General features: G+C 30.8%; 1 protein-coding gene across 1 annotated transcript; it reads right to left on the bottom strand.

The window, feature by feature from the left end:
- Positions 1-2,755: 2,755 nt before the first annotated feature.
- On the bottom strand, positions 2,756-26,541 carry LOC114329847 (leucine-rich repeat-containing protein 70-like). The gene is made up of 2 exons (XM_028279101.2): positions 26,259-26,541; positions 2,756-4,814 (listed from the first exon to the last, which is right to left on the bottom strand). The coding sequence occupies exons 1-2, from the start codon at positions 26,270-26,272 to the stop codon at positions 2,981-2,983; spliced, it is 1,848 nt and encodes a 615-aa protein (XP_028134902.2). The 5' UTR covers positions 26,273-26,541; the 3' UTR covers positions 2,756-2,980.
- Positions 26,542-26,799: the final 258 nt, after the last annotated feature.

The raw sequence follows: 26,799 nt of genomic DNA, 5'->3' as shown, positions 1-26,799 counted from the left end.
GCACGTAAGAAGTTATACTTCTAAATATTATATGATTTCAACGAAATCAATATACTTTAAACAGTGTCTCTTCTACTCTCCAAAATTTTTAATAAAACAATACCAAAAATTAAAAAAAATAAAAGAATAAAACACACGCACAAACACATTGAAGAATGCCACAAATGATTTCTGAACAATAATTGTTGCCAAAAATTTTAAATAAATACGTATTTTCTGAAAAAATTATATAATAACATACTTACAATCATAAAATGTATAAGAAAACTAAAAAAATAATAACTTGCATTGGGGCTCGAACCCGCTTCCCGTCTATAACGCCGATCGAAAGCGAATTCTCACTGCGCCACCTTCGCGTATACTTCATGTGGGAATATACACAAACTGAACGTTTACACCATAAACTTTTTGACATTTTGTTTAATTATATGAATTTAATTAAATTATTAGTTTGATTTTTGTCGAAATAAAATACAACAAAATATAGAGTAAGAAAATGATATATTAGATGAAGATTTGTAGAAAGTTTGTTCGTAATCAGATTATGTAAATTAAAGCATTGCCTACTAATAGGTAAAAGTACCTACATTATTTTTTTACATTTTCAAATAGGTATGAAGATAATTTTTTATTGCAATACAACTGAAACATTTAGAATTACGTACCTGTGGCTTTTCAAAACTATTTAAAAAGTCACTACAATTCTAAATTTGATTTTATTTCTGTCCTCAAAATAGGGATGGGAAAACCTACCGGTTTAAACCTAAAACCGGTTTTTTACTTCGCAATAACCGGTTTTACAGGTTGTTTTTTGTCCCGGTTATAACCGGTTTTTTCTTTTTAAAGTAAAAACCGGTTTTTAGTTTTTTACGGTGATTAGGATTAGGTTAGGTATTATTTTGGATCCCAATCATAATTATTATACTCAAGTAATTATTCCAAACCAAACCATAATTCAAATTTTATTTTATAAGTACAGAAGCAAACTGAAAGTGCAAACTCACATCACCCAGAAACAATTAAGTTTTATTATAATATTACGTTGAAAAGGTATTTGTAATCATAATATTTACATAAGAAGTGATCTGGTTGAAGTAGACGCAAACATCATCTATTTTTTACACTTGTCTCTTGACATTGAAAGTGGGTGAATGACTTTTTCTGATAACCAAAATAATGTTCTGACTATGAATATTGAATTACCAATTACGAATACGAATCTCCAAGGATTTCCCTACGTTTTCAAAATGATGCACCCATACAGGAAGTATTAAATGAGTTAAAATGTACCTGAAAATTATCATGTATTAAAATACATGATATTTTTTTGATGATAGCAAAAATAAAAGGTAAATTGCATTGTCCAATTTATTTTTAAGTAAAATATTTATGTTGATATTATTTTTTTTAAATCCCATTTGAGAGAGTTTGGGAAATTTTTTATAAGTTGAAATGGTTGGGTTAATGTATATTATTGCAATATGTATATATTATTCTTACGCTATATTATATTTAATAATAATCAATAAATATATAATAATAATAATAAAATAATAATTAAATATAATAATTAATAGATTAAATTGGTTTTATTAAAAATTGTGTTTTATTTATATTGATATTGATGTTCTTTCGATAGTACTAATTTTGATCATATTGATATCGAGTATCGAGTCGAGTGGAGTATCGCAAACTAAAGTGCATTGTAAACGTAACATTGTTACCTATTGGAATAAAAAAACCAAAAACCGAATTTTGGAAAACCGGTTTTTTTTGGCCGGTTATAACCGCCAGGTTAAACTGTAAGCAATAAAAACCGGTATAACCGAAAACCGGTGTTTTGTCAAAAACGGCCATCCCTACCTCACAACAATAAAAACTAATATAATATACAACATTTTGGTTTACCGATAAACTCCATATTGAACAATTATTGACAGATCATTTCAACACCTAATCGACACCTAATCAGAGCCCGTATAACGACTAATACCATACTGTCGGTGTGCGCATGCGCCCAGTAAAATAAAAATTCACTCCCAATCGAGCATAAAGAAGTATAATTTCAAAAATTGTTTTTAGACACCCCGTATAAATAATGATGTTATTGTTTATATTAATAAAAAGAGAATTCAATAACCTATCAAATGAGCTAGAACACGACCCCTATTCTCATTTTAAAAAATCATTGATTACGTCATCACACCCAGATGGATAACGTTACTCGTGTGATATATATGCCAAAATATCATAGGTTAAAAATAAAAATCGACCTGTTTCGGAATTTTTCCATAAAGTCGCCGGTTTACGAAATAACGAATTTATTGCACCATACTGTACTTATATGCACTTCCAGCTCTGTGCTCTATTGTACTGCCATCGATTTTAAGGGTTTTATTCTCTGCTAATTTTTCTGCGGCGTGTCATTATTGGTCTAATGAATGCTTTGTACAGTCTGCCTTTAATTTTTTTATTGGGCTTTTTATTTCCCCCTTGTTTCATTCGGGCATCCTGTGGCTCTGCTTACTCTATTCACTTGATCTTCGATCTTCCAATATAATGAATGTTTTTATGTATAAAGTATTAATTGGTTTTAGTGCCCTTTTTATCACAGATGTGCATCAACATCAATAGAAAAAAAAAAAAAGAGTTTTGTACTTCTTTTTCTTACATCTCTTTTTTTATTTTAGCATTAGCTCCGATGATGACGTTTATGCCGAAAGCGCTCAGCTAAAGAAATAAATTATTTACACACTTTGACATACTACATTTTCATTTCCTTTATTCATTCAAGTGTGTACAAACTTATCAGTTTTTCAACTATTTCAATAGACATAGCAACACATAAAATTATTTAAAACTATGCAAGTGTTAATACTACTACAAAGAACAATATAAACAAAATAAACATAACAATATAATCAATATAACACAAAAAATATGTCCTCAATATCTCTACATCGTCAAAAGCACATTCAGATCAATTATCTGAGAGCTCTAGGTGTTCTGCTATGTTTACTGCTCTATAATTATTATTTTTATATAAAACATAGCCAATCAGTAGAGCTATCAAACATAACAATGCGGTATTAATAGAAAGAACTATTACAATTTTGTTAGATCCATTAGTTTCAGTGTACACTAGTTTTTCCGGATCCAAAATATTTGTCTTTGTCTCCTGAGAATGACTTAATTCATCTATATATTTATACAATTTTGCATTCACTTGATTATCTACGTTAACGATTTTTTTCTGATTTTCTATAAATTCCCTAAAATAATTAGTGAAGTTTCGGTTATTTTTTATATTATCTTCTAAATATTTGTCAGTTAATAATTTATCTGAACTTAAGTTTTTTGAATGCCCGACATTTTTTGCTTTTTCTGAAGAATAGATTTGTTGAAGAATCTGGTATAAACTACTGTTTTTTATTTCGTCGAAATAATCTTTCAGAGTCTCATTGTCCGTTTTATTAAAGTGTTTTGGTACGAGAGGCACCTCTGGTTTATCTAAACAAGAAATTCCATGGACGTTGGTACTATTTCGTAAATTATTGTGTAACATTACAACAGAAGAATTTAGCTGTCTAACAATATTAACAATATTGTCACAAGATAGATAATTATTATCAAAAAATATTTTCTTTAATTGTGGAAAATATGTTTTAAGTTGATCGGGATTTATATTTTGAACATGATTATTTTGTATGTAGAATTGGTGTATGTTCTTCAAAGAATGTAGAGAAGTACTTATGGAATCAAAATTGTTATTTGAAAGATCTAGAATACCTAAAGATTTTAAGGTATCGAATGTACCGAACTTAAAGTCATTTAGATTATTGTATGAAATATTTAGGTATTGTAAATTTGACATATTATAGAACACTCCCGGTGACAGTGAACTTAGATTATTATTGTTTAAGTTTAATGATTTCATCTCAAAGGCTTCTCTGAAGTAAAAATCATCTATGCTACTAATATTATTATAACTGACATCAAAAGAAGATAACTCATTACCTTTTGAGGTACAAAAAGTTGAGGAAAGTTTTTTTAAATGGTTGTTTTTTAAACAAACGGTGGTAAATAGATGTGGACAAAAGTTTAATTCATTCAACTGATTATTATTTAAAAATAGACTATTTATCTTAATTTTTATATCTATTAATAAGTGTTTTATTCGGTTAAAATCTAAATGTAATGCATCCATCCGGTGAATATTGGGATCAAAAATGTTATTGGAAAATGTCAATAAATTATTGTGTGACAAATTTAGCGATTTTAAATTTGTCATTCCACTAAAACACTGGGTTTCTAATTTTGTTATTTGATTTAGAGATAAATCGAGAATTTCTAGATTATCCAACGAATTAAAAACACCTAAGCCAATCTCAGATAAACTATTATTTGACAAATAAATTTCAACTAATGACCGTTGAACAAAAGCACCAGGAGAAAGCTTAAAAATATTTAAATTGTTTAATATAAGTTTGGATATAGTTTTGGTATTTACAAAAGATGATGGGGGTATTTCGGATAGATTTGACGACAAAATTGTAAGTGTTTGTTTGCAGTCATTACATGAATCTTTCACGATATAATGTAAAGGTAATTTGACATTTTTGCAGGTTATGTCCACTCCGGTGACAATTTCCTCATTTTTCTCAGGAATATACTCTATATTCCATCTATCAGTGCGATCGTAATGAGCCGGTTCTAACACGGTAATTGTTTTGTTGTAGTGTTCCGTACAGTCCTCTGTACACATAATTTCAATAACAAAAAAGTAGGTCATAAAGTACAGGAAAAGCCACTTCCTGGAAATAAAATAAATTTTCGTCAATCACAGTTTTGGACAAAAACTAAAAAATATATGATTATATGAATATAAAATAAATATAAAAATGTGAATCAACACTAAATTACCAGAGAACGGCAGTTCTCGCCAGTGTCGCATACCCACACCCCCCTACACGCGATACTATATATACACGAAATTTTCGATTTTATAAATCTGACTGAATTGAAAATTGGGCCAACTCCCACCTTAAAGTTCAGGGAAAGACTCACCGCTTCATGTGTCAACCATCCACTTTGGTCCAAGGGTGTGGATTTTACGGCTGTTCATATTTAGGGTCTGTTTTTCGTTCTCGTCTCTAGAACTCCCAAAAATTTCGAAAATTTAAGTCCCACCTTTACTGCTTCTGATAGTACTGATCATTACCTTTCCAACGCATGTCTAATTTTGAAAATCGGTTATACCATTCAAAAGTTACCGAGCTCAGAAATATGACTCAATTTCTAATTAAAAAAGGGAAAATGTTTGTGGATAAATATGTATGTATAAATGTATAAAAAAAATTATATGTATGTATGTGTGTGGAAAAGTTAAGCCGATCTGAACTTTTTTTTTTCTGTGTTTGAAGAGCGGGTCAGGGTTGATTCAGAATCGGTGTAGTCCGTGACTTTTGACCACCCATGACCCAGCTATAGGACTTAATAGGTACAAAACGGCATATTATTTGGGGGTATATATCTTCGGTTCAAGAAGAGACAGGAAAACCGCAAATACACCAAATTAATAGTGTTGAGTAAGCTTTCAAATGGTTTGTAAGCTGAGTATAGCCAAAAAACTGAAAAACTAAACTTTGAAAATTTTGATTTTTCGACAATTACTCAAAATTTCAACCAACGAGTTGCGCCAATAACTGAGCGTTTGTAGAAAGACTCTAGGCGAAGCTCACGGCCCGTACCTAATATCCGGAAAAATTCGAATTTTTAAGTTATAGGCTTCATAAATGTGATCAAATCTATTGTCTATGGGAAAAAACGGTTTTCAAGCTCAATAATTCCTGTAATAGCTTCAGTTATCATACTTGACCTTATATGCATCATATACTACTTATCAATACGTTTCAAACTCATGTTTATTGATCAAAATCGGTTAAGCCGTTTAGAAGTTATTAAGCTACAAATGTATAATCCAAGTAAGAGGATGGGTACGTATTTTCGGCTGCAATGCTATTCAAATGGGGATTCATTTTTTTCGAATCCTGAGAAAACTAATAAGTATTTTTGAAAAATTTAAACGCAGAATGAAAGATTACGTTATTAGCGAGGGCCGAAAGTCCCTGAGAACTTCTATAATGTTTATTTTAATAAGTTACAGGGGTGAAAAACTAAGAGAAAATTTAGTGTGATTTTTAATTTCAAATATCTCATTCAAAATAAACTTTTTGTTTATTTTGAGGGACTTTCAGCCCTCGGTAATAATTTAGTCTTTCATTCTGAGTTCAAATTTTTCAAAAATATTTATTGGTTTTTTCAGGATTCGAAAAAATGAACACAATGTCTGTGGTAATATTTTCCAAATCTATCTTTGTCTTACAACGCACTCAGTGGAATATAATGTCAGTCAGACAGTGACAATCATGCAGAGATAATTTTAAATATTTGACATGGCATCGGGAATATTTTGAGTTGTTGATAAAATAATATTAATATACAGGGTGATTGATTAGTGTGATGAAGCTCAGTAGATTTGTTATAGTAAAAATTACAAAAAAAAGTTATTGACAAAAGTTGTAGGCAGCTTTAAACTCCACATGTTAAAATTAGTTACAATCTTACAGGGTGTTCCACAACATGGTGGCAGACCAAATATATGTTTTTTTAAATGGAACACCCTGTATTTTATTTTAAATTTGAAATTTGCTTCACTTCCACATCACAACAATGTAAAGTTTTATTATGTTATACCGGGTATTTAAAAAGTTATAACCAATATTACCTGAGAATCGTATCAAGTTTAACTCCCTGTATAATTATCAAGGTGTATAGAAACATTGATCTATTGCAACCATAGTTTTTTAATAATTGTTAAAAATTATAAAACATATTAGTTTTCATAATATTCGTTAAATTAAATACAGGGCAGCAGGAAAAGGTATACATAAATCATGACATGACAACAAAGGAGCGTGAGAAGAACAAGCAAATAAGAAAAATGGCAAAAGAAGAAGAATTAAAAGGAAATAAGGTGAAAATTGGATACAATAAAATAACTATAAATGGCGAGATATGGAAATGGAATAAGACTATGAAAAAACTAGAAGTAATAAATCCAAAAAACGAATAGCAGAAATTGAAAGCGACATGAAAACAAACACAACGAACCTGGCAAATAAAATGGATACGAATAAAAATATATATGAAGCTACAAATATAGCGAGGAACAAAAATGGTGAGATATATAAAAATACGGAACATAAGGAAAATGAAAAGGAAATCATAAAAATGGCTACATGGAACGTGCGAGGTATTAACGGTAAAGAAGAGGAAATAATTGAAGAGATGAAACTACAAAATATAGACTACTTGGGAGTAACTGAAATAAAAAAAAAGGTAGAGGAATAGTAGATCTAAATGATGATTACCGCTTATATTGGTCAAGAGTTGACTTAAAAGAATGGGGCGCGGGAGGTGTAGGCCTAATAGTAAAAACAGAAAAGACAAATAACATAATAGGTGAAAGATATATAAACGAATGATTATTGGTAGTGGAAGTAAAACTAGATAATACAAATATAACCAGCATAATCGTAGCATATGGGCCAAATGATAATGCCAAAAAGAGGAAAAAGATGAATTCTTTGAAATATTACAAGCAGAGATGGACAACGAAGGAGAAAACATTATATTAATGGGAGACCTAAATGGTAGGGTGGGAAGAGACAATAAAGGGATTGAACGATACTTAGGGCAACATGGAGAAGAAATGAAAAATGATAACGGAAACAGAATCATAGATCTATGTATAGCAAATGATATGGTTATAACGAATTCAAAATTTATGCACAAAGACATACACAAATATACTAGAGAAATCTCATCGAGAAAAGAAAAATCCATAATAGACTATTTCCTAATAAAAAGAAAAGACCTAAAGATGATAAAAGACGTAAAGGTAAAAAGAGAGGCTGAAATAAGCAGTGACCATTACTTGCTTATAATGGAACTAAGGGTGTACACACATAACACAACAGAAAAAAGAAAGAAGATAACTAAAGAAAAAATAAAAAGCTACAAATTAAGAGAAATAGATAGTAAAGAGGAATACCAGATGAAGTTAACCAAACAGTTCGAGACTATAAAGGCAATTAACACAGGAATAGAAAATAAATGGAAGCAATTTAAGGAAATCATATTGAAAACAGCAAAAGAAGTATGCGGAACAACTAAAATCACAAACATATATTCGAAGAAAAGTAAATGGTGGACAGCGGAAATACAACGTAAAGTGAAAGAAAAGAAAAAAGTATGGAAAATGTATCTAAAAACCAAATCGGAGGACGATTTCGAAAAATATAAAATGGCCAGAAACGACATTAAACAAGAAATTAAAACGGCAAAAAAGAAGTCTTGGGAAGATTTTGGACACAAAATGAATGAAAACTATTTTAATAACCAAAAATTGTTCTATGGTACATTGAAACAGCTAAGACAAAAGAAAACACATAGATTAAGAAACATAAGAGATAAAGAAGGAAATATATTAACTACAGAAAGAGAAATAATGAAAAGATGGAAGCAGTACTTTGAAGAACTAACAGAATGGAAACAATATCAACATGAAAGAGAGGAAGACATGATCGAAAATACAGAGGAAATGCAGCAAATAACAAAAGAGGAAATTGCAGAAGCCATTGACAAATTAAAATTGGGAAAATCTCCAGGCCATGATGAAATCACAGCTGAAATGTTAAAGTACATGAGTGAAAATTCAAAAGAAAAATTCCGAGAACTACTAAATGAACTAATCACAGCAAAGTAAATACCATCTGATTGGAAAACATATAATAGTACCACTGTTTAAGAAAGGAGACGCAAGAAATTGCGAAAATTATAGGGGTATTACATTGACAAGCGTTCCTGCCAAAATATTCAATAGAATAATTGAAAAAAGGCTAAGGGAAAAACTAGAAATAAAACTAGAAGAATCCCAGCATGGCTTCAGAAAAGGAAGGAGTACCCAAGATCTGATATTCATATTGAGACAAATAGGAGAAAAACTATTGAAGAAAGGCAAAGAGATACACATTTGCTTTATTGATCTGAAAAAAGCTTTTGATAGAATATGAAGGGAAGGTATATCGAAATGTTTAAAGAAAAATGGAATAGAAAAGGATATGATAGAAATAATTAAAGCCTTATATAAAAATAATAAAATAAAAATAAGAACTCACAATCAAGAATCTGATGAATTCCAGGCAAAGATAGGACTAAAACAAGGCTGTGTACTAAGTCCATTACTTTTCTCAATGGTACTAGATGACTCAATAAAGCAATGCAAGGAGAAATCTAAAGACATTATATTGGGAAAATGGAAAGTGAACAATGTACAAATACAAGAATTACTATTTGCAGATGATATGGTATTGTTAGCTGACACGGAAGAGAAACTGCAACAAATAATAAACACTTATATAAAAGAACTAAGAAAAATGAACATGGAAATAAACACAGATAAAAGTAAAACAATGGTTATGGCAACTACAAAAAAAGTGATAAAAATTAAGGTAGAAGGACAAGTTTTGGAACAAGTAAACAGCTACAACTACTTAGGTACAATTATTGAAGAAGATGGTAAAATAGACAAAGAAATAAACAATAAAATAAGAAAATCAGGGACAATTTATAATACATTAAGAAATACGTTCTTTGGAAAGAAAGAGGTACCCAAAGAAGTCAAAACACAAGTGTAGCAAAAAGTGGTTCGACCATCAATCGTCTATGGGAGTGAGTCGTGGACGCTAACAAAGAACAACAAAAGAAAAATCAAAGCTACAGAGATGAGATTCTTGAGAAAAATAGAAGGGGTCACACGAAGAGACAAAATAAGAAACGACACAATAACTCAAGCTCTAAAGATAAAACCCATAGAGACAATTATTGGGGAACGACAGTTAGGATGGTTGGGCCACATCCACAGACTAAACGACAAAAGAATAACGAAAAAAGTATATGAAGTCAGAATACAAGGGAAAAATAAAGTAGGTCGCCCAAGAATGAGATGGGAAGAACAAGTTAGACAAGAAGCAGAGAAGAGAGGACTGCAATGGAGTATGGCAAAACAATTGGCTGAAAATAGAACAGCATGGAAAAGAAGTATCAAAGAAGCACCACAAGATTAAAACATATGGACGGAAAAATGGGTCAAATAAGTAATTTATATTTATTAAAATTGTATTGTTAAAATAAAAGTTTTGTATAAACTGCTCGTCAAAAGTTAAGGATATAGAAAATTCTGCTGAATTTTTATAGTAGATTTTTTAGTAAACAGATTAACGGATTCCGCTAATTTTTTTTTATTATTTTAGATTTTTATTTAGTATTTACACAGTTATGCAAGGGTTTAGTCAAACTGTTTTTTTGTACTTATACCGGGTGTAAGAAAAGAAATGTTTTTCATATGTTAAGTTTGAGGCGCCCTGTAGGGAGGACGAGGTACAAATGGAAGTATATATCGAAATCGTATTGTAGTCTTATGTTTTGTGGACATATTGTTTTTTGAATGTCCCTGATATCTTTAGAAATAAAAAAAAATAGACGGTTTTGTAATTTAACATGTGTTTTAACCGAAACAAAAGTTTGAGACACCTTGTACGGAGAAAAAGGCACAAAAGTGAGTATACCTCAATATTTTGTGGTAGTCTCATATTTTGTGAATATTTTATTTTTTTAATTTCTCTGATATCTTTAATAACAAATAAACTAGACGATATTACTCTTTAATATGTGTTTTAACTGACGACATGCATCACATCACACATATGAAACATAGGAAAACATATTGAAAAGTAATACCGTCTAGTTTCTTTGTTATTAAACATATCAGAGAAATTAAAAAAATAAAATATTTAAAAAATATGAGACTACAACATAATATCGGGGTATACTCACCTTTCTGCCTTTTTCTCCCTACAAGGTATCTCAAACTTTTGTTTCGGTTAAAACACATGTTAAATTACAAAACCGTCTATTTTTTTTGTTTCTAAAGATATCAGGGACATTCAAACAACAGCATATTCACAAAACATAAGACTACAATTTTATTCTGATGTATACTCACATTTGTACCTCGTTCTTCCTACAGGGTGTCTCAAACTTAACACAAGACAAACATATTTTTCTCTTCCCCCCGGTATAAATACAAAAAATAAGTTTGAGTAAACCTTTGCACAACTGTGTAAATACTAAAGAAAAGTCTAAAATAAAAAAAATTAGCGGAATCCGTCTGTTTGCGAAAAAATCAACTATGAAAATCAGCATAATTTTCTATATCCCTAACTTTTGACGAGCAGTTTAATTATTAAAATGTATTGAAATGTAGATATTGAACTAGTTGTAAACAGCCCAACACCGAAAGTTACGAATGGGCTTAACTGATTAAATAAAATAAATAAATAAAATATATACAGGGTAAATCAAAATGCAAGTACAGTGGAACCCCGATAAGTCGGCCCCCGATAACCCGGAAGTCCGGCTAACCCGGACCGATTTTCATCAGATAAACATTTTGATTTTCAGTACATATTTTGTATTTTGACAATGACACCCGTTCTGGGCGTCGAAATATTAATAAAATTATTTTTTCAATTTAATTGTGGCTTATTTCCCATCAAAATAGTTAATTATCAGATAAACATTTCAACAATAAAAATGTATGTATGTAATATAATATTTGAGAGATAATGTGTATTTGTGTAATTTGAACTATACGATAGGAAAAATGACTCATGGCACAAGCCGGCAGAAACAACAGGCACCTGTCTGTAGTATTCCTTTATTTTTTATTTCAAACTGTGTTAGCATTGTTTAAGAAAGACTATTTAAAAAATTCTTTTTTAATAAATGGTCTTAGTTTTCACTGTTCTTAATACATAATAACAAAACATCGTTCCGATTGTGACTGTATGAACACAGTATTGTACCCGATTAACCCGAGTTATCGAGGTTCCACTGTATATTATTTTCTTGGTAATTTTAAATATAACACCATGTATTTTATATCACTATCGAAAAGTACTAATATCGTACTTCAAATTTTATGAAGTACTCCTATACCTAAAGTTATCAGTTTTCTAGATATTTTTATTTTTCCATCAAATTATTAATTTGGTAGATATTTTAACGTTTACCAATAATTATCGTGAGTTGGCCATGATTGATTTGTCAGAAACTGACAGTTTGACATTATTGTTTATTAATTCAGTAACGAAATAACGACACAGAAAAGAAAACATTTTATTTCGAATAAAATTTATAAAAAATAACCGACGGAAAATAAAAAAAATAACAACACATAGAAAAATAAAAAACAACAGCAATTTTAACTTATCTTACTTAAGTAAGGTGTTCAAAATGACCTCCCAAAACATCTATGCATACTTAAAAGCGGTCATTGAAAGAGTTGCTTACATTACTAAGCATTTGTAAAGAAATATTTTGAAATGCAATTTGGATTCTATTTTTCATATCATCCCTTGTTGTGGGAGGTATTTTATATACTTCGTTCTTAACGTAACCCCAAAAAAATGAGTCCATTTTATTGAAATCTGGTGACCTTGGGGGCCACCTTACCGGTCGATCCCTTACGATCCATCTTTCACCAAACTGATCATTAAGGTCACCACGTAATAATTCGTTGTGTTGCGCAGGAGCACCGTCATGTCGAAACCACATTTGTTTACGTATATTAAGTGGAATCTCTTCTAATAATATCGGTAACTGATTTGCGATAAAATCTAAATAAATCTCACCATTTCAGTTATCTTAAAAAAATATGGTCCTACTACATGGTTACCGACGATACCTCCCCACACATTTAGAGACCATCTTGTTTGACTATGTATGTGTTACTATGTGGTATGGATTACTTGTTGAATAGTAGTGAAAGTTATGGCTATTAACAGAACCGTTTCGATGGAATGTAGCTTCAGCACCAAATAGGATATAATCAAAAAAATCTCTCTGCTCATTAATTTTTTCTAAGGCCCATTCACAAAATACTATTCGTTTCTGAAAAGCATCATTATTTAATTCTTGGTGCTTTTGAATATGATAAGGGTGCATCTTGTTTTTAGATACCTAGAATGTTTTGAACAGAGTAGTAAGTAAGTTCTTGTTCATCAGACATACTCCTTATACTTGTGTGTGGGTTTTCTGTAACTGCCATCAAACACACTCATTTCGTTTTCCTCTGTCACACTAGTTTTTGTTCGTTAATGTTTTTCGCAATTCACTAAACCAGTGCGGTTAAATCGATCTTTTAATTTTTCAAATGTATCTTGTCTAGGCTGCCGCCTATCTGGAAACCGTTCTTGATAAATTCTATGAGCTGATAGGATATGATAATTCATAGCTGACAGTAATGAACTCTTATTGCATTCCCCCAAAATTAAGATCACTTCATCAGTAGTAAAATTCATTATTACTAATTTAAATTGAATTAATTACTGAATTACTAAATAATAATTGTTGCTAATTTGGGGTGTACCCCAATACTGCATTAATAAACAATAATGTCAAACTGTCAGTTTCTGACAAATCAATCATGGCCAACTCACAATAATTTATTGGTAAACGTTAAAATATCTACCATATTAATACTTTGATGGAAAAATAAAAATATCTAGAAAACTGATAACTGTAGGTATAGGGAGTACTTCATAAAATTTGAAGTACGGTATTAGTACTTTTCGATAATGATATAAAACACAGGGTGTTCTATTTAAAATTACCAAGAAAATAATGTACTTGCATTTTGACTTACCCTGTATTTGATTTAACGAATATTATGAAAACGAATATGTTTTATAATTTTTAACAATTATTAAAAAACTATGGTTGCAATAGATCAATGTTCCTATACTCCTTTTTAATTATACGGGGAGTTAAACTTGATACGATTTTTAGGTAATATTGGTTAAAACTTTTTAAATACCCAGTATAACATAATAAAACTTTACATTGTTGTGATGTGGAGTTTAAAGCTGCCTACAATTTTTGTCAATAACTTTTTTTTGTAATTTTTACTATAACAAATCTACTGAGCTTCCTCACACTAATCAATCACCCTGTATAGTGTATTTGATAAATGATTGATTTAAGACGTGACCTTAATAAAAAGTTATTTATTGTGTATTATTTGTGGAAGATCCAAGCAGAGAATACATGAGGATAATATTTTCTGTGATCCAGATCCAAGTATTTTGTTGTTAAAGATGTTCAAAATTGTAAGCGTTCCATAGTAACAATCTATTATTAAAAAATCACTTTAACACTTTTCGCCTTTTCTCTATTGAGTAATAGTTTTTTTGTGCATGTAAATTATTACAATCACTGAATACAAAGTTAGTGAAAAAATTATCACATTTATTAACTGAATTAATAATTTGCAATTATACACATACAACAGTTATCCAAGAACATTCAAAAGCCATCTCTTTAAGTTAATGACAACATTGTTAAGTAGAATGACATTCTAGTACCTAATGTTTACATATCCATACCAGTGTGAATTTTACTACACGTAATTTTCCGTGTAAAGATAGAAAAATTAGGGATAGCCGTAAAATATTTGCGAATTATGTACCGATGGCCTTAACGATTATTTCCGAAATGGTTTATGTACTTGTAGTGATTACGACGCTAAATTTGATCTGGCAATGGGCAATCCGAGTTTATTTACCGGCCATCCAAATATTTTTCTTCAATCTGTTTCGAATAGAAAAAAAATAGTGTACATTTGATGGACACTAGACCATTTGGGAGGTAATGCGACAAAGGCGACCATTTATAAAGCTTAATGTGTAATCGAGAAACATTGCATTCAACTTTATACATTTAATTTATAAATAAATTTGAAAAACTCCTGATACAAGAATAAAAAACCGCTAAACGCCGCAAAAATGAGTGGCGCATACAATATTCCAGCTACAAAACAAAATTCTAGTTTTATCTTAAAAGATTTTTCCATAATATTTGCTAAATTTGAAGTAAACGCGCCACAAAAGCGTTTCAAAATTCAAATTGTATCAAAGTTATTCTTTTGTGACGCGTTTTACTTCAAATTGAGCAAATATTATGGAAAAATCTTTTAAAATAAAACTAGAATTTTGTTTTGCATCAAAATGACAATACATTTTCGCGCCACGTAATATTCATATCAGATCTTTTGTGGCTGGAATATTGTATGCGCCACTTAACTTTACGGCGTTTAGCGGTTTTTTAGTCTTGTATTTTAATACATAAGAACTGTATTTTGTCTATTGAGAGAAAGCGTTTGACACCGTTTAACATCAGTTTAATGCAAGTAAGAAAATACGAAATACCTATATAACTTAAGTGTAAAAAACTTTAAATGGAGTATTAAACGAACATTATGTAAGAGCATCTTATACAGGGTGTCCAGACTCTCCCGATAAACGAAGACCAGGCATTCTTCAGATAATCTTAAGATAATTTAACTCAATTCACCTAGTTCGAAAATGCTTCATAAGGGAGATATAGCTCTTTAAAAATGGCGTCTTGCAATTAGTTTTTTTTAATACCACCAGAACGCTTCTATTTAGAAAAACGAAAACTCGTAGGTACACTTATTTATCTTCCAGAGATAAATCTATTTCATTAATTACGAATTTCTAGTATAGTCGGTTCGATAAACTCAGACACAACTTTCTAGTTATTTTAGTAAGTAATTTTGCCAATTTTGGCAAAATTGGCCAAAAACAAAAAACTGACTTACTAAAATCACTAGCCAGTTGTGTCTTGAGTTTAGCGAACCGACTATACCGGTCATAGGCGCCCGTTTTGGTTAGGTCAACGGTTATTTTATCGCATAACTTTTTTGTCTCTAACTTGCATCCTTCCTGCATTTCTGCTTTCGGCATTCTTTTTCTTTCCATTCTTATCACGTGCCCCATCCTACTCACTATCTGTACCTTTATGAAACGACTGATACTTGTCTTGGATCGTTATATACTTTGTTCCTCTAGCTCACTCCTTGCTCATCACATCCAACCTTCCATCGTGCTTTTGCCTCCATATATAGCTCTGGGCATTTTCCTTTCGTATTTTTCTAATTTCTACTTAGTTGCTTTGTTAATTGTCCATAATTCGCTGCAATATGTCTCTGTGAGCCTTATTGTTATCGTTTTGTATATCCTTAACTTTGTTTTTCTCGGTACATATCTGGATTTCAGTAGTCTTAGACTTCCCATTTTTTATTTCCCTTTGTCACTCAATTTCAGTTCTTCTTGATTATTATCTTTTATAATAACAACCAGATAAGTAAAATGGACCACTCTCTCGAATTATATTCCCTTGTTTCTTTAACTATGAAAGTAAATGGCCCCTCTTCCTTTTGCTCTGTATTTTCAAGTATCAGGTACTTTGAATTTTCCTGGTTTATTTCTAGGTGCAAATATTTTGCGACCGTTTTTAACCTTTTTATAACATTTCTTAATTCATTTTTTGTTTTCGTTAGAGCACTAAGATCATCCGAGAAGACCAGACATTGGTGTTTATTGTAAAAAGTCTTTTTTCAGCTATTTATGATTATTGTTTCCAATACCAAAGCTAGCAAGAACCAAAGAACCTAAGATTATAAAAAATTTCATGAAGTGCACTAATATTTAAGTATATAACCCTATGCCCAACACTCACTGTCTATAAATCCAAAAAAGACAGAGATGGTCCTCTTCACCAGAAAAAGAAGGATCACGGGCTTAATACCCCCTAGGATTCTAAACTGCAGTCTGAATTTCTCTGAAGGGGTGAAATACCTTGGTATTACCCTTGACAGGAAGTTAACATGGAATTCTCACTTAGATAGTAGAGCTAAAAGAGCATATATTGCCTATGAACAGTGTCGGCGAACGGTCGGACGCACTTGGGGCCTTTCGCCCAGGGTGGTCGCCTGGATCTACACTACTGTCATTAGGCCAATACTAACTTACGGAGCCATTGCTTGGGTACCAAAAGTGCTACAGGCAACAGCGATCAACAAACTAAACCATATTCAACGGATGGCTTGCCTAAATATAACAGGTGCCATGAAAACAACACCAACTGCTGCAATGGAGTTGCTCATTGGCATTACCCCTTTAGACATATATGTCAGAGATGTGGCGCTGATGACGATGATGAGGTTACGCTCAGCGGGTGCAAACCTTGATGTAGGAATGGGACAATTGAGATGTCGTTTCTGGCGGGGTGAGCTGGAGGCACTGCCCCAGCTGCATGTGGGCCATGGATGCGACTCAATTAAACCTACGTTTGTCTTCGACAAACCCTACAAAATCGAAACAAGACAACATAGGGAGTCAAACGTGGCAAATGCATATTGCATCTACACCGATGGCTCCAAAACGAAAGAAGGCTCAGGATGTGGAATATACTCCAGATCATTGAACCTTAGTATAAAATGGGGCATGGGCAAAAATGCCAGCGTAGTTCAGACTGAACTGGCTGGTATCTCCATAGCCGCAAAAGAGATAATCGGGAAAGGTATAGCCGGCAAAACTGTAATAATCTGCACAGACAGCAGACAAGCGCTACTAACCCTGAACAGACCACGCGTCATATCAGGGCTAGTAATGGAGTGTCATGAATCACTAGCCCAAGCTTCGGATGGTAACAACATCATCCTGAGGTGGGTTAAAGGACACAACAGAAATAAAGGCAACCGCATTGCTGACCAGCTGGCTAGAAGGGCAGCAGGCCTAAGACTCTTAGGACCTTGTGATCTTTTTGGCTTGTCGACTACAACAATCGCGGAAACTGTCAAATGTCACTCCCACACGCAAACCTAAGAAGATGGGAAGAAGGGCCAGAATGTAGACTTGCCAAGGAAACACTAAGGAACCTTGGGAAGTCAGCATCAGAAAAGTACTTGAGAATGACCAGGAAAAACCTACGCTTGACCGTTGGTTTTTTAACTGGCCATTGTCAACTAAGAAAACACCTCCGCACACTGGGGCTAGTAGACACATCTCTATGCAGGAGGTGTGAACGAGATGACGAAACTGTCGAGCATGTCCTATGTGAATGTCCGGAGTTATCGTCAATACGAGAGTATGCGTTCGGCGAGCCTTGGCCTACACCTGCCGATATAGGGGAGATGTCACCAGGTGATTTGTCCACCTTCCTGGAAATGGCAGGATGGATAATGAACTAAGGACGACAACCCCCTGGGAGGATGTACAATGGGTCAATTGTGGCCTAAGTGCTGTGGGACCTGACTCACACTCCCTACTCTACAGATACAGAGACAGAGATAACCCTATGCCCAAATAATCAAAATAAAGAAACATAACGACGGTTAAACTGCAAAACCTCGTAAGTCAATTTTTGTTCCGTTATGACTTTTATACTTTGTTGGTTTATACTAATATATATCTTTTAAACTACGAGAGCTTGTAAGTCAATATTTAAATTTAATGGTACACAAAAACCTCGTAAGTAAGATTTTTAGTTACAAAACCTCGTAAATAGCATTTTTATGAGACAAAACCTCGTAAGTTTAATGATAGTTTAAGATTTTAAGTTGCAATACCTCTTAAGTCGCTTTTTGACAAAAAAAACAATATTACTGAATTTTACTTAATGGTAATCGAATCGTTACCTAAAAAGAACCCTACACACAAAAAACGAATAAATTGAATCTTTCATAAAGAAGCCAAAATGTTTTTTTTCTCTAAAGTTACATAAAACTGACTTACGAGGTTTTTAAGTTTAACCGTCGCGTCGATAAGAAGTATTACACTATAGTAATACTGTTTTCATACGTAGTCCATTTACTGACGGTTTTGCAGTATATTTTAAAGAACCGCTTGGAATGACAAGTTGGCAAACACATAGCTAACATATCAAAGAAAAAAAGTGATATTGTGCCGATGCGTGCTTTTGCCCTGGGGGTGTTTCACCCCCTTCTCAGGGGTCAAAAAATATGCGTTCAAAATATGTCGGGAATTGGATAAAAAACTAATTCTAACCAACTTTTATTCTATAGAGTTTTTTCACAGAGTTTAAGTTAATACTCTTCGAGTTATTTGCGAGTGAATATGTTCATTTTTCAACAAAATAACACGTTTTTAGACGTTTTTTCACAAATAACTCAAAAGTAAGTATTTGATCGAAAAACGTGTTCTTAGTAAAAATATAGCCTATAAAAAATTGAAATAAACTGTGGATATATCAATTTTGTAGACCCCGTAGTTGTAGCCAATAAAAAGTAAGTTCTGTTCGTCAAATTTCAAATTGCCTATTTCAACACGAAATAGCCAAAAATGTAAGAACTTTTCGGGGAAAACTAACCACAACATTAAAGTGTTCTTTAAGCTTAATTTTTATTTTTTTAAAACGATTCTAGCATCAAAAGTGGTAAGTTACCTACGCTCAAAATAACTTGGTCCCTTTTTTTGGTAAAAGAAATCGTCACACCCTCATTAGCATCCCAAATGAAATTAATCATTACCGCTTCACAACTTACTTTAGTTATGTATTATTTATATGATATGTAAGTTTGATCGGTTTCAATTGCACATTTTTGAAAAAATTTGGATTGAAAATAATTTTTTTTTTCAGTTTGTAAAAATTCCTATTTTTCGAAAATAACTTATTAGTGATATTAAAAATGATTAGTGATACCAAAAATCTCATATAGTAAAAAATGTAGGTTTTGCGTTTTTTAAAGTTCTGAATTTTTTTATGTTTTAATAAGACAAAAATTGATTAATATATTATAGGTCTTCAAAATCTGCATAAGTACTATCATGAGTAGTGACCCGATCAAGCCATTTCAACTACAGTCCTTTGAAAAATAAGCACTTTAATCCCATGAAACTTACAGATCATATAAATAATACATAGGTAAGTAAAGTAACGTGTGAAGCGGTATTGATTAATTTCATTTGAGATGCTAATTAGGGAGTGATTTTCACGTTTTTTTTTTACCAAAAAAAAAAGGACCAACATTATTTTGAGCGCAACTCACTTACTTTGCTGTTAGAAACTTCTTAAAAATAAACCAAAATAAAGCTAAACACTTTAAAAAAAAAGTTGTAATGAGCTTTCCCCGAAAAGTGCTTCATTTTTTGGTTCTGTCACGTCTTCATCGAAATATTCGATTTGGAATTTGACGAATAAGAACCTACTTGTCACTACAACTCTACTTCTACTGGGTCTACAAAATTTATATATACAACACGATATTCTCACTTTTTATATACTATATGTATTTTTATTAGGAAACTATTACAAAATATAGCTGCTTTATTTATTTTTTGAGTTATTTGCGAAAAACCTTTAAAACGTAGTTTTTTGTTGAAAAATGAAAATAATCACTCTCAAATAACTCGAAAAGTATTTACTTTTTTCAGTTTGTAAAAATTCCTATTTTTCGAAAATAACTTAAAAATTATTAGTGATACCAAAAATCTCATACAGTAAAAAATGTAGGTTTTACGTTTTTTAAAAATTCTGAATTTTTTTGTGTTTTAATAAGACAAAAATTGATTAATATATTATGGCTCTTCAAAATCTGCATAAGTACTATCATAACTACAGTCCTTTGAAAAATAAGCACTTTAATCCCATGAAACTTACAGATCATTTAAATAATACATAGGTAAGTAAAGTAACATGTGAAGCGGTATTGATTAATTTCATTTGAGATGCTAATTAGGGAGTGATTTTCACGTTTTTTTTACCAAAAAAAAGGACCAACATTATTTTGAGCGCAACTTACTTACTTTGATGTTAGAAACTTCTTAAAAATAAACCAAAATAAAGCTAAACACTTTAAAAAAAAAGTTGTAATGAGCTTTCCCCGAAAAGTGCTTCATTTTTTGGTTCTGTCACGTCTTCATCGAACTATTCGATTTGGAATTTGACGAATAAGAACCTACTTGTCACTACAACTCTACTTCTACTGGGTCTACAAAATGTATATACAGGGTGTAACAAAAATACAGGTCATAAATCAAACCACATATTATGGGACCACAAACAGTTCGAATGAACCTAACTTACCTTAATACAAATATGCACACAAAAGAAGTTACAGCCCTTTGAAGTTACAAAATGAAAATCGATTTTTTCGAATATATCGAAAACCATTAGAGATTTTTTGTTGAAAATGGACATGTGGCATTCTTATGGAAAGAACATGTTAAAGAAAAATTATAGTGAAATTTGTGCACCCCATAAAAATTTTATGGGGGTTTTGTTCCCTTAAACCTCCCCAAACTTTTGTGTCCGTTCCAAATAAATTATTATTGTGGTGTCATTAGTTAAATTCAATGTTTTTAAAACTTTTTTGTCTCTTAGTATTTTTTTCGATAAGGCAGTTTTTATCGAGTTGCGGCTTCTTTTTTAATATGTTTACATAAAAATTTTATGAGGGTTTTGTTCCTTTAAACCCCCCAAATGTTTGTGTACGTTCCAATTAAACTATTACTGCGGTACCATTAGTTAAACACAGTGTTTTTAAAACTTTTTTGCCTCTTTGTATTTTTTTGATAAAGCATCTTTTATCGAGATGTGGCTTCTTTTTTAATATGGTTCAAAATATACTTAAAAATGTAAATCATAAATTTTCATATTATTACCAAGTCTCCATATAGTCCTGTCGCCAGGGGGGGTACAACGGCCTCGTTAATTCAGATGGACTTACCCAAGTTTTTTTTATGTATTTTGACCCGTAGAACACGAATTTTTTGGGTAACAGTTGATCCGGATGTCGATAAGATTGTTATAGACCAAGAACTTGAGGAATCAAATAACAGCGATTTTTGGCAAAACAAAACAATATTTTGTATTTTTTGGGTCATTTTAAGCAAAAAATATTTCTACAAGTTTTTTCGTAGGATGCACAGTTTTCGAGATAAACGCGGTTGAACTTTCAAAAAATCGAAAAACTGCAATTTTTAAACCCGAATAACTTTTGATTAAAAAATAAAATAGCAATTCTGCTTAGCGCCTTTGAAAGTTCAAGTCAAATTATGTCGGTTTTGATTATTTGCATTGCTAAAAATTTATTGTGTTATTGTTAAACAAAGCTACAAACAACTAGTGCGTGAGTGATGTTTCTATGATTTCTCATTTAAAATCGAACGAGTAGGTAGAATAGGTACTAGTGCAATCAAGACTATTTCTACGTTACATGCGTTAAAACGCATGTAAAAGCACGGGAAACCCTACGTGTTTATAGCTTTGTTAAACAATAAAAAAATAAATTTTTACCAATGCAAATAATCAAAACCGATATAATTTGACTTAAACTTTAAACTTTAAACTTTTAAAACTTTTTAAAACTTTTTAATCAAAAGTTATTCGGGTTCAAAAATTGCAATTTTTCGATTTTTTTAAAGTTCAACCGCGTTTATCTCGAAAACTGTGCATCCTACGAAAAAACTTGTAGAAATATTTTTTACTTAAAATGGCCCACAAAATACAAAATATTGTTTTGTTTTGCCAAAAATCGCTGTTATTTGATTCCTCAAGTTCTTGGTATATAACAATCTTATCGACATCCGGATCAACTGTTACCCAAAAAATTCGTGTTCTACGGGTCAAAATACATAAAAAAAACTTGAGTAAGTCCATCTGAATTAACGAGGCCGTTGTACCCCCCCTGGCGACAGGACTAATAATCGTACTTTACCATATACAAATATGTGGTGGATTTGACAAATATTCAAATATCTCGATAAAAACTGACTTTTGGAAAAAGTACTAAGAGACAAAAAAGTTTTTAAAAACTCGTGTTTGACTAATGGCGCTACAATAATAATTAAATTGGAACGTACACAAAAGTTTGGGGGGGTTTAAAGGAACCAAACCCCCATAAAATTGTTATGGGGTGGCCAAATTTCATTTTCATTTTTTCCCAAAATACTACTGCCATAAGAATATCACATGTCCATTTTCAATAAAAAATTTCTAATAGTTTTCGATATATTGGAAAAAATCGATTTTCATTTTGTAACTTCAAAGGGCTGTAACTTTTTTTCCATGCACATTTGTACTAAGGTAAGTTAGGTTCCATCGAACTATTATTGGTCCCAGAATATGCGATTAAATTTATGACCTGTATTTTTGTTACACCCTGTATATACAGGGTGAGTTTTTAGTGCGGGATCGGTCGATAACTCCATTATGGTATAAAATATCGAGAAAAATTACTTAAAAAAAATGTAGGCAATGATATTCTCCACGCTTGGAAAATATGTCCATTTCTACAGGGTGATCAGTAACTGCGTGGTATATCAAACATATAATTTTTTAAATGGGACACCCTATATATTTTTTTTATATTTATATTCCCCTCATAATTCTTGTTCATAAAATATATGGTTTTGCATTACTATACAGAGTATTTAACAAGTTATGACCATTTTTATTTCGAAATCACTATGAGATTAACACCCTGTATATAAAGAAGTAATTCGTAGACAATAATTTATTTTATGTAATAAGATAAACAATATACTGTAGTTTTTAAATTAAGTCCAATTCACATCATTGACGAATATTTGTATACAGGGTGACCTACAAAACCAAATTACGATTTTCTCTATTTTTTTTAATGGATCACCCTATATTTTATTTTTCAACATTATTGTATTTAATATACTCTTTTATTTTTATATAGCATTCCCTATATCTAAACTGATTACTTTCCGAGATATTTTTAGTTATCTTCAAATTTCGGGAATACATTCAATTTTTCTAGTAGAAATAAGTTAGTATTGAGTGATATTAAACAAAATTATTTTTATTAGATAAATAACTAACACAAAATATAAACCATAGCAATATGCAGTGAATATACCAAAAATGTGATATTAAGAAATTATCATATTTCCCTAAACTAATATACAAGAATCGTAAAATTCCTACAAAAAAAACTTTGTATTGTATATAATAATACAACAAGATTATTTTTATTCAATAAATAACTTACAAGAAACATAAATCAAAACAATATACAACTGATGTAACAGTTTTTAGATTGGTATATCAACAGCATTCTAAGCCAATAATTTTTTAGTAGAACATTCATTTTTATAAGCACTTTTAAACTACAAAACAAAATTAAGATTTTCTCAATTTTTTTTAATAGATCACCCTATATTTTATTTTTTTTTAAATATTGTATTTATGATACTCTTTAATTTTTATATAGCATCTCCTATACCTAAACTTATTAGTTTCTGAGATATTTTTAGTTTTCTTCATTTGCCGGGAATACATTCAATTCTTATAAATATAAATAACTTAACAAATAAGTATTATGTAATAATATAACAAATATTTTCATTCAATAAATAACTAACAAAAAAATAATAAACCATAACAAAATTTAATGAATGTACCAATTAATGTGATGTTAAGGATTTAAGTCTAAAGTAAATGTTGAAAATGACCACTTTCAACGTCTATGCCATTTTGTAACCGATATTCAAATGACCGAGCCACATTTCTAACATTTTTGTAAGTCAATATTATTAAAAGCTTCTTTTATTCTATTTTTCATATCATCAAGCGTTGTTGGATGCTTCTGGTATACAAGGTTTTTTATATAGCCCCACTTGAAAAAAATCAATTTTGGAAGAACTGGAGCACCGTCGTATAAAAACCTCAACCGTCAAAAAATGTGGACCAATCACATAATCTCTAACAATATCACCTTAAACATTTATAGATCACCTAGTTTGAGTGTTAACAAAGTAGGGATTTCTTGATGCATATTAATGAAATTTAATATGAAAATTATATTAATAACTGCGGGTCACAACCTGCAATTAGGAATGTGTTACTAAAAACTTCTTGGCTTAGACTGCTGTTGATATAATAATCTAAAATTATTAAATTAGTTGTATATTGTTTTGATTTATGTTTTGTGTGAGTTGTTTATTAAATAAAAATAATCTTGTAATTTTATTATACACAAGATACCTATATTTTTTTTGTAGGAATTGTATGATTCTTGTATATTAGGGAAATATGATAATTCCTTAATATCACATTTATTGATACATTAATTGCATATTGCTATGGTTTATATTTTGTGTTAGTTATTTATTAAATAAAAATAATTTTGTTTAATTATCATTCAATACCAACTTATTTCTACTAGAAACATTGAATGTATTCTCGAAAGTTGAAGAAAACTAAAAATATCTCCGAAAGTAATAAGTTTAGATATAGGGAATGCTATATAAATATGAAAGAGTATAATAAATACAATATTTTTGAAAAATAAAATATAGGGTGATCCATTTCAAAAAATAGAGAAAATCGTAATTTGGTTTTGTAGTTCACCCTGTATACAAACATTCGTCAATGATTTCAATTGGACTTAATTTAAAAACTACAGTATATTGTTTATCTTACTACATAAAACAAATTATTGTCTATGAATTACTTCTTTATATACAGGGTGTTAATCTCATAGAGATTTCGAAATAAAAATGGTCATAACTTGTTAAATACTCTGTATAGTAATGCAAAACCCTATATTATATGAACAAGAATTATGAGGGGAATATAAATATGAAAAAATATATAGGGTGTCCCATTTAAAAAATTATATGTTTGATATACCACGCTGTTATTGATCACCCTGTAGAAATGGACATATTTTCCAAGCGTGGAGAATATCATTGCCTACATTTTTTCTAATCAACTTTTTTCGATATTCTATACCGTAATGGAATTATCGACCGATCCCGCACTAAAAACTCACCCTGTATATACAACACGAAATTTTCACTTTTTTATAAACTATATTTTTATTAGGAAACTAGTACAAAATATAGCTTGTTTTTTGAGTTATTTGCGAAAAAACTCTAAAACGTAGTTTTTTGTTGAAAAATTAACATATTCACTCGCAAATAATTCAAAAAAAGTAATGACTTAGTGAAAAAACTGTATAGAACAAAAGTTGCTTAAAATAAATTAGTCAGTTTATCCAATTCCGGATTTATTGAAACTGGCCCCCAAAGCAAAAGCGCACATCGGCACACTATCACTTTTTTTCTTTGACATGTTACCTATGTCTATGCCAAATTTCATGCCAATCTAAGCGGATGTTTAAAATTTGGAGGTTTTGCAATATTTTACCGTAGTGAATGGACTAACGCAGTTTTTTTTTATTTTAATTTTAATAAAAAATAAATTATTGTGCTTACCTTAAACTTGCCATGGTCACTATTATACTAACTCTATAGATATTGATAACAAATTATTTACTGTAAAGATAGATGTACACACAAACACTGAAAACACAATAATTGCAGCTTACTGTGGAAAGTCCCGGCAGCCATTAGGTGATAATATCATATCTTCAGTTTATTGTAGATATACAAGGAAATGAGACAATGAAATATTTTTAAGAAAATTATACAGGGTGCGCCATTAGTGTGAAGAATGCCAATTACTCGTTTGTCGTAAGAGATACTAAAATTTACTTTGGTAAAAGCTGGGTCATAAAGAGGACCATAATTTAAAAATATTTTCAAACATACAGGGTCACTCGTATTGACAGGATGAAAAAAAAACTTTGTTTATGGGATAAGTACCAGTATACTTTTACACTTTTGAATGTTTCTCGATGCTTCATTTCCTGAAATATAAGGTTTTGTCGGGTTAAATATGATGTAGTTTAAACGAAAATTACTTGTTTCCTTAATTTCGTAGCAAAATTCAAACCCTTTAGAATTGTATTGATTT

The sequence above is a fragment of the Diabrotica virgifera genome, chromosome 7 (assembly GCF_917563875.1).
Source record: "Diabrotica virgifera virgifera chromosome 7, PGI_DIABVI_V3a".
In the NCBI taxonomy this organism is placed as follows: Eukaryota; Metazoa; Arthropoda; class Insecta; order Coleoptera; family Chrysomelidae; genus Diabrotica; species Diabrotica virgifera.
This window is presented reverse-complemented; position numbering and strand designations above follow the sequence as displayed.